At 41.3% G+C, this 14,181-nt stretch overlaps 1 protein-coding gene across 2 annotated transcripts in view; it reads left to right on the top strand.

The window, feature by feature from the left end:
* LANCL2 (LanC lantibiotic synthetase component C-like 2 (bacterial)) overlaps positions 1-14,181 on the top strand; it is a 46,044-nt gene that overhangs the window by 16,295 nt on the left and 15,568 nt on the right. For both annotated transcript variants that reach the window (XM_011966770.1, XM_011966772.1), the window contains one exon: positions 7,607-7,789. In XM_011966770.1, the coding sequence (XP_011822160.1) occupies positions 7,607-7,789 (183 nt within the window). The remainder of the gene's footprint in view (positions 1-7,606; positions 7,790-14,181) is intronic.

Below are 14,181 nucleotides of genomic sequence, written 5' to 3'. Positions count from 1 at the left end.
CCCTCCTCCTCCTCCCTCCTCTACCCTCTGTCCTGCCCACTGTTCCCTCCCCACCTTCTCCCTCCACCTCCCCTCCTTCTTCTTTCTTCTTTTAAATTAAGCTTTCTTTATTCTACAAAACTACAAAACTAGTAAGTCAAAGGATGTGGATTAGAATTTAGATATCTTAGACTGGAAAACCTATATATTTTTTAAATTTTACTTCAGATTCTTTTTATGTCTAATCTACTATATCATGTCCTCACTCACTAAAGGAAACTAGGAAATTCCTGTCTACACAGGATTAAAACTTTTTCTAGGTATTATTTGTCTTTCTTTATTGTTGTACAAAGTAAAACATGCATATATGCATATAGTTCGTTTTCTGAATTTACTTTCTTTTTTTTTTTGTTTTGAGACGGAGTCTCGCTTTGTCGCCCAGGCTGGAGTGCAGTGGCGCGATTTCGGCTCACTTCAAGCTCCGCCCCCCGGGTTCACGCCATTCTCCTGCCTCAGCCTCCCGTGGAACTGGGACTACAGGCGCCCGCCACCAAGCCCGGCTAATTTTTTTTTTTTTTTGTAGTTTTAGTAGAGACGGGGTTTCACCGTGTTAGCCAGGATGGTCTCGATCTCCTGACCTCGTGATCCGCCCGTCTCGGCCTCCCAAAGTGCTGGAATTACAGGCGTGAGCCACTGCGCCTGGCCTTTTTTTCTTTTTTTTTGAGACGGAGTCTTGCTTTGTTGCCCAGGGTGGAGTGCAGTGGCGCCTTCTCAGCTCACTGCAACCTCTGCCTCCTGGGTTCAAGCCATTCTCCTGCCTTAGCCTCCTGAGTAGCTGGGATTACAGGCATGCAACACGACACCTGGCTAATTTTTGTATTTTTAGTAGAGATGGGGTTTCGGCATGTTGGCCAGGCTGGTCTTGAACTCCTGGCCTCTGGTGATCCATCCGCCTCAGCCTCCCAAAGTGCTGGGATTACAGGCATGCGAATTTTCTTCATGATGCAGGTACACGCTTTCAAAATAACCAGAATTCCATATCTCATTTTAAAATGGCACTGTTATTTTGAACAGTTAGATTTTGTATATGTGTTAGGGTTCTCCAGAGAAACAACCAATAGGAGATAAATACTATATTTGAGATGGGATTTCTTATAGGAATTGGCTCGTGCAACTGTGGAGGCCCAGAAGCCCCACGATCTGTCATCTACAGGCCTGAGACCCGGGGATGCTGGGGCTGTAACTCCACTCCGAGTCAGAAGACCGAGCCCCAGGGGAGCCAAATCCCAGTCCAAGGGCAGGAGGAGACTGTTGCCCTGGTTGAAGCCAGCAGGCAGGAAGGAGCAGATGTTTTCTTTCTCTGCCTTTGGTCCTGTTCAGGCCTTGGATGGACAGGATGAGGCGCACCCACTTTGGGGACGGCCATCTGCCTGACTGAGTCCACTGTTCAATGCTAATCTCATCTGGAAACACCCTTGGAGACACACCCAGACGCCATGTTTAATTTGACACATAAAATTAACTATCATAGTGTATTCTGTATTTTCCCAGAAAAATGTTTTAACAGTGGTTCAGAAACTTTTTTTTTTTTTTTGGTGAGACAGGGTCTCAGATTGCAGTGGCACAATCTCGGCTCACTGCAAATTGCATCTCCCAGGTTCAAGCAATTCTCCTGCCTCAGTCCCCCAAGTAACTGGGATTACAGGTGTCCGCCATCACGCCCGGCGGCAACTTTTTTTTTTAATGCTAATTCCCTTAGGGGAACATAGTAATGTAAGAACCACGCCGATGTCGTTCATGTGTTTAGGCCGATTTTGCTATATATTAGGGACTTCCTTGGGAGGAATATAAATCATAAAATTTTCCATTGATCTGTTTTTAAAGTGAAGAACGTGGAACACTATGTAGTAAGTACTTGAGTTAGAGATTGAGCCAGGTTTTCTTTCAAGATTCTTAGGCAGTGGTGTGGTGGAGCCTGCAGGGAAGCTGCCTGCATCTCTTCCCTGATGCATGGTTCGTGGCTGTTGTTAGTGCAGAATGATGATTCAGAAATGTGGAAAGGAGGACTGTTTCTCATACTGGGTTGCAGCCTGCAGGGTGGGGCCATTCTGGTGGCTAATGGTAGCCTTGGGCTAGAAGCCAGAAACATATTCTGAGGGAGTGGAAAGGGAGCAGGAACGTATGCCAAGCCAGGTGGCCGAATGTATGTGTTCGGTGAGCTGCAGGAGGCTTGGAGTATTTGCTAGAGAAGTGTGTGTGCACAATTGGGCTTCATGCTCCTTGAGACTCATGTTCAGAAAATGGTGGCATGAGCAGGATCTGAGGGTAGTGTTTTCAGCCCTCTGAGTCAAAAGGTGAAGCAGAGGAACAAAACCCCTCCCTGCGTGTCCTCCATAGGCTGGCCTGAGCCTCCCTGGCGCCTTCTTAGGGGCAAGTGCTGGCTGCTTGGTTGTTGAAGCCGCAGAAGATGGGGGAGCAGTCAGGTGGTTGTCACTGCCAGTGCAGTCTGCTGAAAGGGCTGGTTTCCACTTAGTCCTTAGGGCAGAAAGTCTCATGCGGTCAGCACGGGAGGGGCAGAGCAGGGTGAGCCCCACCTCTTAGCCTGTCATGACTGGTAGCTTAGTTTCAAGGTTGCCTCAGGCTTCCTCGGCCAAGAAAGTGAGTTGAGGGCTTAGAATTTGGTTCTTATTTCTCATTGTCTGGTAGTTTAGTCATGTAAAAGTAGTAGTTTCAACTGGAGGGTGTTGTTGAAACGCTATCAGAACAATATATGCAAAAACTCTTAAAATATCGCTTAAAAGGAACTCCACTTTCATGATAGAATAAAAACAGTTCTCTTGAAAATCATCTCAAAACAGCCACAAAAACAACAAAAGAGAAACCAAAGTTCTTTGATGAAGCTAGGGGACATCTGGAGCTCCAGCTGCAAACCTGTGAACTGAAGCAGATGAAGGAATGACAGCTGACCTTCTGGGATGAAAGATGGTGTCAGTGCCCGAGGGGGAGGGTGCCCACAAGAAGCAAGTCAGTTTGTTCCACAGAACCCCAGAACTCAGGAAGGGAAAGTGCCATGTCCCCAGTAGGCAGTGCCACACATGGGCTTAGGTGGCGCTCTGGCACAGGAGGCTTCTTTGAGCATGTGCAGTGGTTGGACCTCTGTGAGAACCCTACACCCAGCACAGGGAGGGAACTGCCTATCCTTCAACTCATGCTGGAGACAAAAGGAGCTAGGTCTGGAAAAACGGACTAGGCTCTTTTCGATTCAGGAAAGCCAGGTGTAGAATAGAGCTGGAGTGAAGCACAGAACTAAAAATAGGGGGAGAGAATGAGTGTCCATGGTCCAGGGTGAGACTGCCTCTCTGTCACCTCCAACCTCAGGCACCGTCACCTCTCCTTCACCCCAAGGGGCAGCGCCACCTCCACCCCGCTCGGGACTTGAAGTCACTTCTGGAGAAACAAGTAGCTCAGATAAAAGTTTCATAAGTACACGTATTTGAAAACCCCCATTAAAACGTTAGTCTGCCATCGTGATGGTTAATTTTATGTGTCAACTTGGCTGATCCCTGGTGCCCAGACATGTGGTCAGACATTATTCTGGATGTTTCTTTGAGGGCGTTTTTGAATGAGATTTACATTTAAGTTGGTGGACTTTGAGTGAAGCCAGCTGCCCCATAGGATGTGAGTGGGCCTTGTCCAGACAGTTGAAGGTCTGACTAGAACAAAATGCTGGACACCCAGGCAAGAGAGGATTCTCCAGCACTCTGCTTTCAGACTCCAACTGCAGCTCCTTCCTGAGTCTCCAGCTTGCTGGCCACCCCAGGCAGTTTGTGGACTCATGAAGCCTCTGCAGCCAGTTCCTTGGAGTGAATCTCTTTCTCTACTTCTATACATCCTGTTGGTCTACTTCTTTGGAGACCCCGGCAATCCCCCATCCAGCCACTCCACAGTGATTCCCACCATTCCGCAGCCCCTCCTGTGCACTGAGGGCAGCGAGGAGCTGTGCCTTATGTGTGAGCACAGACCGGTAGCCGATGAGCAGACACGGCAGAAAAGCCCCAACTTGAAAGGTGGAGACCTGAACAAGTAGAAATAAAAACAAAGAGAAAGCAGGAAGTGGAAGAAAGCTTTGAAGAAATAATAATTCATAATTAATATCCTCAGGGAAATAAGAGATGCTGTTGCATCCAAGAAACAGGCAACATTTGATGGAAAAAGAGAGCTCTTGAAAATAAAAAGTATAATAGCTGAATTTTTAATAAATTCATGAAAATGTTTGGGAATCAAAGTCATATCTTAGAAAGCGGGCAAAAATAAGACAATGGGAGAGGAAAACGTAAGAAGGCAAGAGGATTAATCCAGGAGGTTGAGCATGTGACTGGTGGGAGACCTAGTGAGGGAGAACACACAATAGGAGGGAGGAAAATAACACAAGAATATGCTCTAGAAATGAGGGACATAGGCTGGGTGCTGTGGCTCGTGCCTATAATCCCAGCACTTTGGGAGGCCAAGGTGGGCAGATCACTGAGGTCAGGAGTTTGAGACCAGCCTGGTCAACACAGTGAAACCCCATCTCTACTAAAAACATACAAAAAATTAGCTGGGCATGGTAGTGGGCACCCATAATCCCAGCTACTTGGGAGGCTGAGGCAGGAGAATCGCTCGAACCCAGGAGGCAGAGGTTGCAGTGAGCCGAGATCACGCCACTGCACTCCAGCCTGGGCAACAGTGTGAGACCCCATCTCCAAAAAAAAAAAAAAAGAAAGAAATGAGGGACATAGTTGCATATTGGAAAGACCTACCAGGTTCCTACACAATGAATGGAGACAGACAAATCCACATCATGCCCGTCATTGTGAAAGCTTAAGATAAAGGGATAAAGAGACAGTGCTTAAAACGTTAGACAAGAAATGGCCACGTGTAGCGGCGTGCACCTGTAGTCCCAGCTACTCGGGAGGCTGAGGCAGGAGAATTGCTTGAACCTGGGAGGCAGAGGTTGCAGTGAGCCGAGATCATGCCACTGCACTCCAGCCTGGTGACAGTGAGACTCCGTCTCAAAAAAAGAAAAAAGAAAAAAAAACTTTAGAGAGAAAAAGGTTATGTACAAAGTCCAAAAATGGCATTGGACTTTGCAACAGTTTCACTGAAGCTAAAAGATAAATGGAAATGACTTCCAAGTTTTGAGTAAAAATGATTTCCAACATTGCATTCTGCCCAGAAAGTTACCAATAAATGTGGAGTAGAGCAAAGACTTTAAAACATCCCGTTCCCCTGTACTCCATCTCAGGAAGCTACCGGAGTGTGGTGTCTACCACAACAAGGGAGTGCTCTAAGAAAGAGGATCAGATCCAGGGAAGAGGGGCTACCCAAACAAGAGAGGGAGCAGAATCCCCAGGAGGTTGACAGGTGCAAGTCCCAGGACAGCAGTGGCACAGAAGACCTGGAAAGCAGCCGATAATGGAGAGTCACCTCCAGGGAAAACAAAGTCATAGTAGATTTGACCATGTGGAAAATCTTACCGAGAGACTTTTTACGGAACTGTTGGTGGGTATGAAAGAGCTTAGGTACTGGTTTAAAGAAAACTAAGCAAATAAAATGTTAGAAAGTTACTCCAAGAAAAACTAAAAGGTATAAAAGAATATCTAATTCACTATATTTACTGTTTCAGGAGCAAATAGTATTTGCATAGCATAGTCTGTAAAGAACACAGGATTATGGATGGTGAGCAGAGTGAAATTCTCCTGGGAAGATTAGAGGAAGGAAAGTGTCTCTCATCTGCCCCAAGGGGAAGCCTAGAATCAGTGACTCAGGGCACAGCCATGCATGCATTGTTTAGAAATACCGTGGTAATATGAATAAGCAGCTAACAACCACCACAACAGAAAGGAACTCAGTTGTGTCCTAGGAAGGACATGGTCTGTTGGTCTTTGAATTAAGCTCCTCAATATTTTTTGACTTTTTAAAGTGGTTCTGTATTTATTACCTGTACGAAAGTAATTTTAAAAGTATCATGTAGCCTTTTGGAAATAAACTTCATGACCTATAGTTTTTAAAAAGCTAATACAGTCTCTAAGTGTGTATCAGGGAAAACACCTAAAGATTTTCTATTAAATATAGTTTTATTTCAATGAAATTTAGAAGTATTGATATTCCTTAAATTATCTTTCCTTTATTTTTAATACAATTAGCTATTTGTTGAAGAAAGAGGTTTTTTATTCTGTAGGAGAAGATGTCATGTTGTAAACTTTGGTGCTTATGGAATGATGAGAATTTAAAGCAATGCAATATTTTATTTCAGTTTTGAGAGTACTTTACATCACCCCGACATTTGCTACCAAAGCCAAATGAAAAATCAGTGGCCAGAGACAGGTTCTCTATCTCATACTTCACCAATATGCAGATTTATGTGGTGCTAACATGTCACTTTAAAGATATTGTGTGGTGTTAACATGTCACCCTAAGACGTTCTGTAGCGCTAACATGTCACCCTAAGACGTTTGTGTGGTGCTAACCCGTCACTCTAAAGATGTCATGTGTTGCTAATGTGTCACCCTAAAGAGATTGTGTGGCATTAACATGTCATTCTAAGGATGTCATGTGGTGCTAACATGTCACCCTAAAGACGTGAGGTGTTAACATGTCACCCTAAGATGTTGTGTGGCGCTGTCATTCTAAGGATGTCATGTGGTGACATGTCACCCTGAGACGTTGTGTGATATTAACATGTCAGTCTGAAGGCATTGTGTGGCATTAACATGTCACCCTAAAGTCATTTTGTGGCATTAACGTCACCCTAAAGACATTGTGTGACACTAACATGTCACCCTAAGATGCCATGTGGGCTGGCATGCCACTCTAAGACGCTCACTTAGCTCAGCCTTGCCATCTGACTCTTCTCACCAGGTTTTTTCGTGGGAATCTGTACAGTAACTTGAGACTATTTGAATGTTTTAAGTCCTTTTAAAAAAACAATGCCTCAAAATTTGCAAATATTTTCCAAATACGTTTTTAGTCTTAGTCCCTGTAGTAAAACTTAAACACAAATTCAATAATGAATTCTAGTAGGTAACATTTAATGAGTGCCTTCAGTTAGTAAAAGCCAGTATCACCACAAATTGTTGGATGAAGGAGTGAGGCATGCATTTTTTTCTCCTTTTTTCCTTACAAACGTCTTAGGAGTTGAGTACTATGATTATTCTATTTTAGAGATAAAGAGACTGAGGTTAAATAATTTGGCTGAATAACAAAGCCAGTATATAGATTTGGGAGAAGAGGGCTACCTGGCTTTCTAGAAGGTGTGAGCCCCATGGAAGGATATCAAGTATTTGTATTTTAACAAAGCAAAGCAACAAAACAAAACCTACCTACTCCTAGGTTCACTTGCCATTTAATCATTTCCTTTACTACTCATCCACCAAAGAGGAGACAAAATACATGGTAACACTGAGATTTCAAAAAGTTGAAACAAGTTCTGCCTAAGTCTTAAATAACCAGATAGTTGAATTAATTCTAATTTTATGTGCTCTTTCGTTTTCCATGTAATTGATGTTTTATTTTGTTAGCCGTGATACAATGTAAAAGAAATAACTTCAGAAAAAATAATTTGTGTTTTATTTTTGTTTGTTTAAAGCCAGCAGCAAAAGTGGACCAAGAAACTTTGACAGAAATGGTGAAACCCAGTATTGATTATGTGCGCCACAAAAAATTCCGATCTGGGAATTACCCATCATCGTTAAGCAATGAAACAGACCGGCTGGTGCACTGGTGCCACGGTGCCCCGGGGGTCATCCACATGCTTATGCAGGCGTACAAGGTCAGTGCTTCCGCTGTCACGGCCATCCCCTGTGTGGGGAGCCAGGTTTCCCTGTCAGGTTTTTGGTCTTGCTTTGGTAAGGCCATTTGACTGTACACTAAAAACCTTTTAGAATGAATGTTTTTACAAAATAAAGTCTTTGTATTTTACCACTCATCACCACTGCCATTAGTGCTACAAGTCTGTGTGTGTGTATGTGATTGTGTGTGTTAACAGGGTTTATATTCATGTGTAAAAGAAAACGTAGATGACAGAGCAGACAGAGATGATTTTCGTTCTAATGAGTATGGGTATCTAGTAAAGTAGTGGATAGGATTATAACCAAAATGCTTTTTTGTTCATTTTCACATCATTTCATTTTCTTGCTTGAATAAGCCTTTATCGCTGGATTATTAATAATAATAATGATTGTCTAAGAGCTTTTGAGTTTAAAATTGTTATATTATTCTCAAGACATAGGTGGTACTCAAATTTGTATACATCTGGGGTAGTATAGGAAAATAGGCTGAACCTTCACTGATTAATTCTAGTAGGCTTTAAATATGTTTGGGCATAATATTAAGAACGCTATTGATTTCTTCCTGGACTAAGATTTATCATATAAGTTGAAAACCAGTGATGCTTCTTTTGTAATTTTATTTTTATTTAATATATCTGTATTTGTAATAATTGATGTTGGAGATTGTTGCTCATACATCAGAGTATACAACTGTAACACAATGATTGCTCTGTTCAACACAGTATTTTGGCCAGTTCTCTTCGTTTAGGATAGATAGATGGAATTAATGGAGCAGAACTCATATCTCTACCTGGAAATAATAAGAACTGATACTTGAGTCAATTTTATTTTTTCTTTACGGCCACCATAATAAATTACTCAGAAAAATTATGGGGAATTATCTCTCATGATTTAGGCTAATTTGTCAGAAATTTTTAGTCCTCCTACAACAACACCAAAAATATTCAAATCATATATAAGATATGAGCATTCAAGACAACAACTCAGAAAGTTATGACGTTTGGTCAGAGTGAAACACGATGAAATGTATTTTTTGAAAATAACATGTATCTTCCTAACAGTACCCTCACTTTTACATTAAAACATAATTCTCTTCAAATCACTGCCTCCCTTTTTTAGAGTTTTGGAGCAGTTATAACTTCAGTGTCATAGAGAAACATCTGTAATATGTCCGACAATAAGGTGTGAGCACAATATTCACTGTACAGATAGGGGCCCTCTGATACTTAAAACAGATGTATAACTGCTAAAACGTGGAGGCTCCTTTTTGTCAAACTCCTTTTCCCTTCACGTGAAAGATGCTCAGCCGACACAGCTGGTTGTTCTTGGTGGCTGATCTCTGCTGCCGGGTGTACCTTTCCAGTCTGTTTCAACAGAGCCCTGTGGAGAGCAAGCAGGTGCCAGGAACCAGGCTATCCTGTGAGGACCCTTCCTCCTGGGCCGTTTCATTTTCATGAGTTCTGCTGACAGTGGCCACCATCTGTTTTCACCACTGCTGGCCACTTGGGAGCAAGCCAGCACGGCTCTGCCACTGACAGGCTGCAGGTGGCTGCGGCCAGCTCCTCCTGGCAGGGCTTCTGCACAGAATACCATTCAAACACCTTGCCTTGCCCTGTTGGTTCCAAAACAAATTTCTCTCCTCCAGAAAGCATAGAGCCAAAGATGTCAAGATCCCATACTTAGTCTTTAAAATGTAATTGTGTCCTCTACATTCAGATTCTTGAACATGAGGAACAAGGAGGAATATCAGAATCTTCTGCGGGTAGGAAGGCATCAGTGGTAATTTGAAAAAGCATATATATTTTATATTTCAAAATAGCTAGAAGAGAAGATTTGAAATGTTCCCAGCATAAATAAATGATAAATGCTCAAGCTAATGGACATCCTGAATACCCTGACTTGATCATTACACATTATGTGCATGTATATCACATGCACCCATAAATATGTACAATTATTATATATCAATGAAAAATTTAAAAAGGAAAAAGCATATGTAATATGGTCTTACAATGGGGGTAAAAATACATCCTCTTCATAGTATAAACTACAGAAAATAAGTGCAGACTGAAGGTCTCTGCCAGCGGGGAAACAGACAATGTGCTGCGGAGTCCGCACATCTGTTTGCATCCCTGAGTGGAGGGTGGGGTTTGTGTTTGACCAAGGCAGGGCGGCGGTGGGGGAGGCAAAGCTAGAGAAGCACAGCTCCACACTGTTTTCTCTCAAGTTACAGTTAAATTGAGAGGGCCTCCATTTATTAAAGCTGTCTCTTAAAATTAGGTAGGAAATGTTCAAGTTTTTTGTAATAACAAGCGCTAACATTTTCTTCTCCTGGCATATGAAGTCCTGCGTTGTTCAGGTGTGCTTATGAAGGTGTAAAGTGTTCAAGTACTTGAAAAAATATTACTAATTATCCTTTACAAAGAAAACTAAGTTCAGCCCAGACTCACAAAATTTATTTTCCCTCCCTATAGATGCTCATCATGTGTTAGTATTTAGTAGGGTATACTCTTCTGTGTAGGAACGTGTATTACTTGTTAATTTAAAGTTATATGGTATTTTAGATGGCCTTAAAATGTAAAGGTTTGGCCAGGCGCCATGACTCACACCTGCCATCCCAGCACTTTGGGAGGCCAAGGCAGGAGGGTTGCTTGAGCCCAGGAGTTGGAGACCAGCCTGGGCAACATGGCGAAACCACATCTGTACTAAAAAAAAAAATACAAAACTTACCTGTGTGCGCTGGCACGTACCTGTAGTCCCACGTACCTGGGAGGCTGAGGTGGAAGGATGGTTTGAGCCTGGGAGGCGGAGGTTGCAGTGAGCTATGATCATGCCACTGCACTCCAGCCTGGGTGACACAGCAAGACCCTGCCTCAAAAAAAAAAAAAAAGAAAAGAAAAGAAAAGAAAAAGGGCAAGATTTTAACAATATTCTACATTGTATTAGGAACTGTATTAATTGTGAATGATTTTCTAACAAATTACATCTGTGTACATCCAGTTACAACTGGAAGCTATTTTGATAAGTAGTTACAGCCAGCTCTTGATTATCTGACAAAAAAATCATGGGTAACGGTGGCAAATTCTTCCTTCTGTTCACGTTTTGAGCCCTAGGGCATTAGCAATTTGTGTGGGTTTAGCCGCTGTAAACAAATACATTTGTTAAATAAGATTGTATTTGGAAAGGTAAATGTGATGTCCAACAAAAGCATGTAACACCCCCACCAGAGTGACACCAGTGCAGTCCTTAGATGCTGAACTGAATTTGGCAGCAGCCACAGCATCACTGCTTATGGCCACACGCCTGCCCTGGGAAGCTCCAGATAGAACTGCATTGAGAGTGCCCCCTGGTGACCAACTATTGTATATATGTCAGAAAATGCTTTCATACAAATTCTGTTCTTGAAGCTTGTTTGCAAGTTGGTTATTTGAAACATGGAAAGTTTTTCAACGGGTATCAGAATTACTTGAAAATATTTTTCTGAACTATACTTTTTTCCCCCTTACTCAAGATTCTGATACCTTCCTAATTTTAAGCATCACTTAAGTACATGTACCATAGTTTATCATTGTTTTTCTTTCTTTTTTTTTTAATTTGAGACACAGTCTCACTCTTTCCCCCAGGTTGGAGTGCAGTGGAGCAATCTTGGCTCACTGCAACCTTTGCCTTCTGGGTTCAAGCAGTTTTCGTGCGTCAGCCTCCCGAGTAGCTGGGATTAGAGGTACACGTCACCATGCCCGGCTAATTTTTTGTACTTTTAGTAGAGACAGAGTTTCACCATGTTGCCCAGGCTAGTCTTGAACTCCTGACCTTAGGTGATCTGCCTGCCTTGGCCTCCCAAACTTCTGGGATTATAGGTATGAGCCACTGCGTCCAGCCAGTTTATCATTGTTTTTCATTAGTTTCCAGGTTTTGGCTGTTAGGAACAAGCTGCTATGAACATTCTTGCACAGGTCTGTCTGGAGACACATGTCTTCATTTCTTCTGGGTTAATATCTAGGAGTAGAATCACTGGATCGGAGGGTAGGTGTATGTTTAGTTTTAGAAATTGCCAGACTTTCCCCACAAGTTCTGGTTGTTCTGCATCTGCCAGCACTTGGTGTTGAAAGTCTTTTTAATTTTAATTATTTTGGTAGGTTTTCATTGTGGTTTATTCGTATCTTCCTGATTGACTAGGGTTGATTAATTTTTGCATGTGCTCATGGGTCAATTGTGTATCTTCTTTTGTTGAGTGTCTCTTCATATCTTCTTCTTATTATTATTACTATCTTTTGAGACAGGGCCTTGCACTGTCACCCAGGCTGGAGTGCAGTCGTGGATCTTGGCTCACTGCAGCCTCAACCTTTGGGGCTCAGGTGATCCTCCCACTTCAGCCTCCCAAGTAGCTGGGACTACAGGCACGTGCCACCACACCTGGCTAAATCTTTTTATTTTTTTGTAGGAGTCTTGCTTTGTTGCCGGGCTGGTTTTGAACTCCTGGACTCAAGCAATCTTCCTGCCTTGGCCTCCCAAAGTGCTGGAATTATAGGTGTGAGCCACTGTGCCCAGCCTGTCTCTTCATGTGTTTTACCTACATTGTTTTATTTTATTTTTGTCTTTTTGCTATTTTTGTAAGAATTTTGTATATGTTCTGGTTAAAGTTCCCTCTGTCAGATATATATCTTACAAATAATTTCTCCCTGTCTGTAGTTTGCCTAATCATATTCTTTATGGTATCTTTTGATTAATAGAGTTTTAAATTTTGATAAATTCTATTTTTCAGTGTTTTCTTTTATGATAATTACTTTCTGTGTTTTGTCTAAGGAACCTTACCTACCCTCAGGTTATATAGATAATACTCTCCTTTAATCTTTATTGTTTTAGATTTTACCTTTAGGCCTGTGATCTATCTCAAATTAAGTTTTGGATATTACATGAGGTAACAAACGAGGTGATTTTTTGTTTTAATCATAGGGATATCTGATTGTTCCCATACCTTTTATGGAAAAGACATTTATTTTTCCTGTTTGATTGATTTTGGTTCCTCTGTCAAAAATCAAATGACCTAATAAGCCTGGGTCTGTTTCTGGACTGTATTCAGTTACTTTGGCCTGTTTACCTACATGATATTACCATGTTATTTTTCTTATTCTGCATTTATTGTAAGTTTTGAGATCAGGTAACTTAAGACCTCTAGCTTTATTCTTTTTCAGAATCACTTTGAATGTTCCAGGTCCTTTGTATTTTCATATAAGTTTTAGAGTCCATTGGTCAGCTTCTAAAAATGGAGCCTATTGGAGCTGGGACTACAGTCATGCACCACCATGCCTGGCTAATTTTTGTATTTTTTGTAGAGATGGGATTTCGTCATATTGCCCAGGCTGGTCTCAAACTCCCAAGCTCAAGCAACGGATCTGCCCACCTCAGTCTCCCAAAGTGCTGGGATTATAGGCTTGAGCCACTGTAACTGGCCACAGCTGCTTTTTGTATATTGACTTTATATTCTGTGCTAAATTCATGTATCAGTTCTAATAGCTTTTTTATAGCTTACTTGGGATTTTCTGTGTACACATATTGTATCTGTGAGTTTTCATCCTTTTCAACCTCTGTGCCTTGTATTTCCTTTACCGCTCTTATTACATTGGTTAGGATCTATAGTAGAATATTGAATAGAAGTGGTCAGAGTGGACATCTTTGCTTTATTCACAGTCATAGAAAAAAATTAAATATTTCCCTATCAAGTATACTTTTAACTGTTTTTCTTAGATGCCTTTTATCAGACTGAAGAAGTTTCCTTTTATTACTGGGTATCATGAAGGGGTGTTGAATTTTGTCATTTTTTTCCCTGGATTTATTCAAATGCTCCTATGGTTTTCCTCTTTTGTTTTATTAATATGGTGATTTTACATTGATTGGTTTTTAAAAGTTGAGTTGACCTTGCATTCCTAGTATAAACCTCACTTGGACATGATTTTTATCCTTTTCTTTTTATTAATATTCCTAGATTTGATTTGCTAAGATTTAAAGATTTTTATGTCTCTATTAGTGCATATTTTCTTTTTCTATAAAATCTTTGTTTTTATTAGAATAGGGTATCAGGATTATGCTGGTCACATACATAAGTTGGAAAGTGTTTTCTCTTATTTTCAGAAAGATTTTGTGTACAACTGGTGTTATTACTTGATTAAATGTGTGTGGGAAAATTTTTTATTATGAATTCAATTTCATTAATAGAATCATTTTGCATCAACTTTGTAAACTGTGTTTTTCAATATGTTTTCTCATTTTATCTAAGTTGTCAAACGTATTGGCATGTTATTCATATCTCATTTTTTTAATGTTTAATATGGTCCGAAGTCTTTTATTCTTTTTTCTTTTCGTTTTTTTTTTTTTT

This window comes from Mandrillus leucophaeus, unplaced genomic scaffold (genome assembly GCF_000951045.1).
Source record: "Mandrillus leucophaeus isolate KB7577 unplaced genomic scaffold, Mleu.le_1.0 Scaffold772, whole genome shotgun sequence".
NCBI lineage: Eukaryota > Metazoa > Chordata > Mammalia > Primates > Cercopithecidae > Mandrillus > Mandrillus leucophaeus.
The sequence above is the reverse complement of the archived record's forward strand: the minus strand, read 5'-3'. Positions and strand labels throughout refer to the sequence as shown.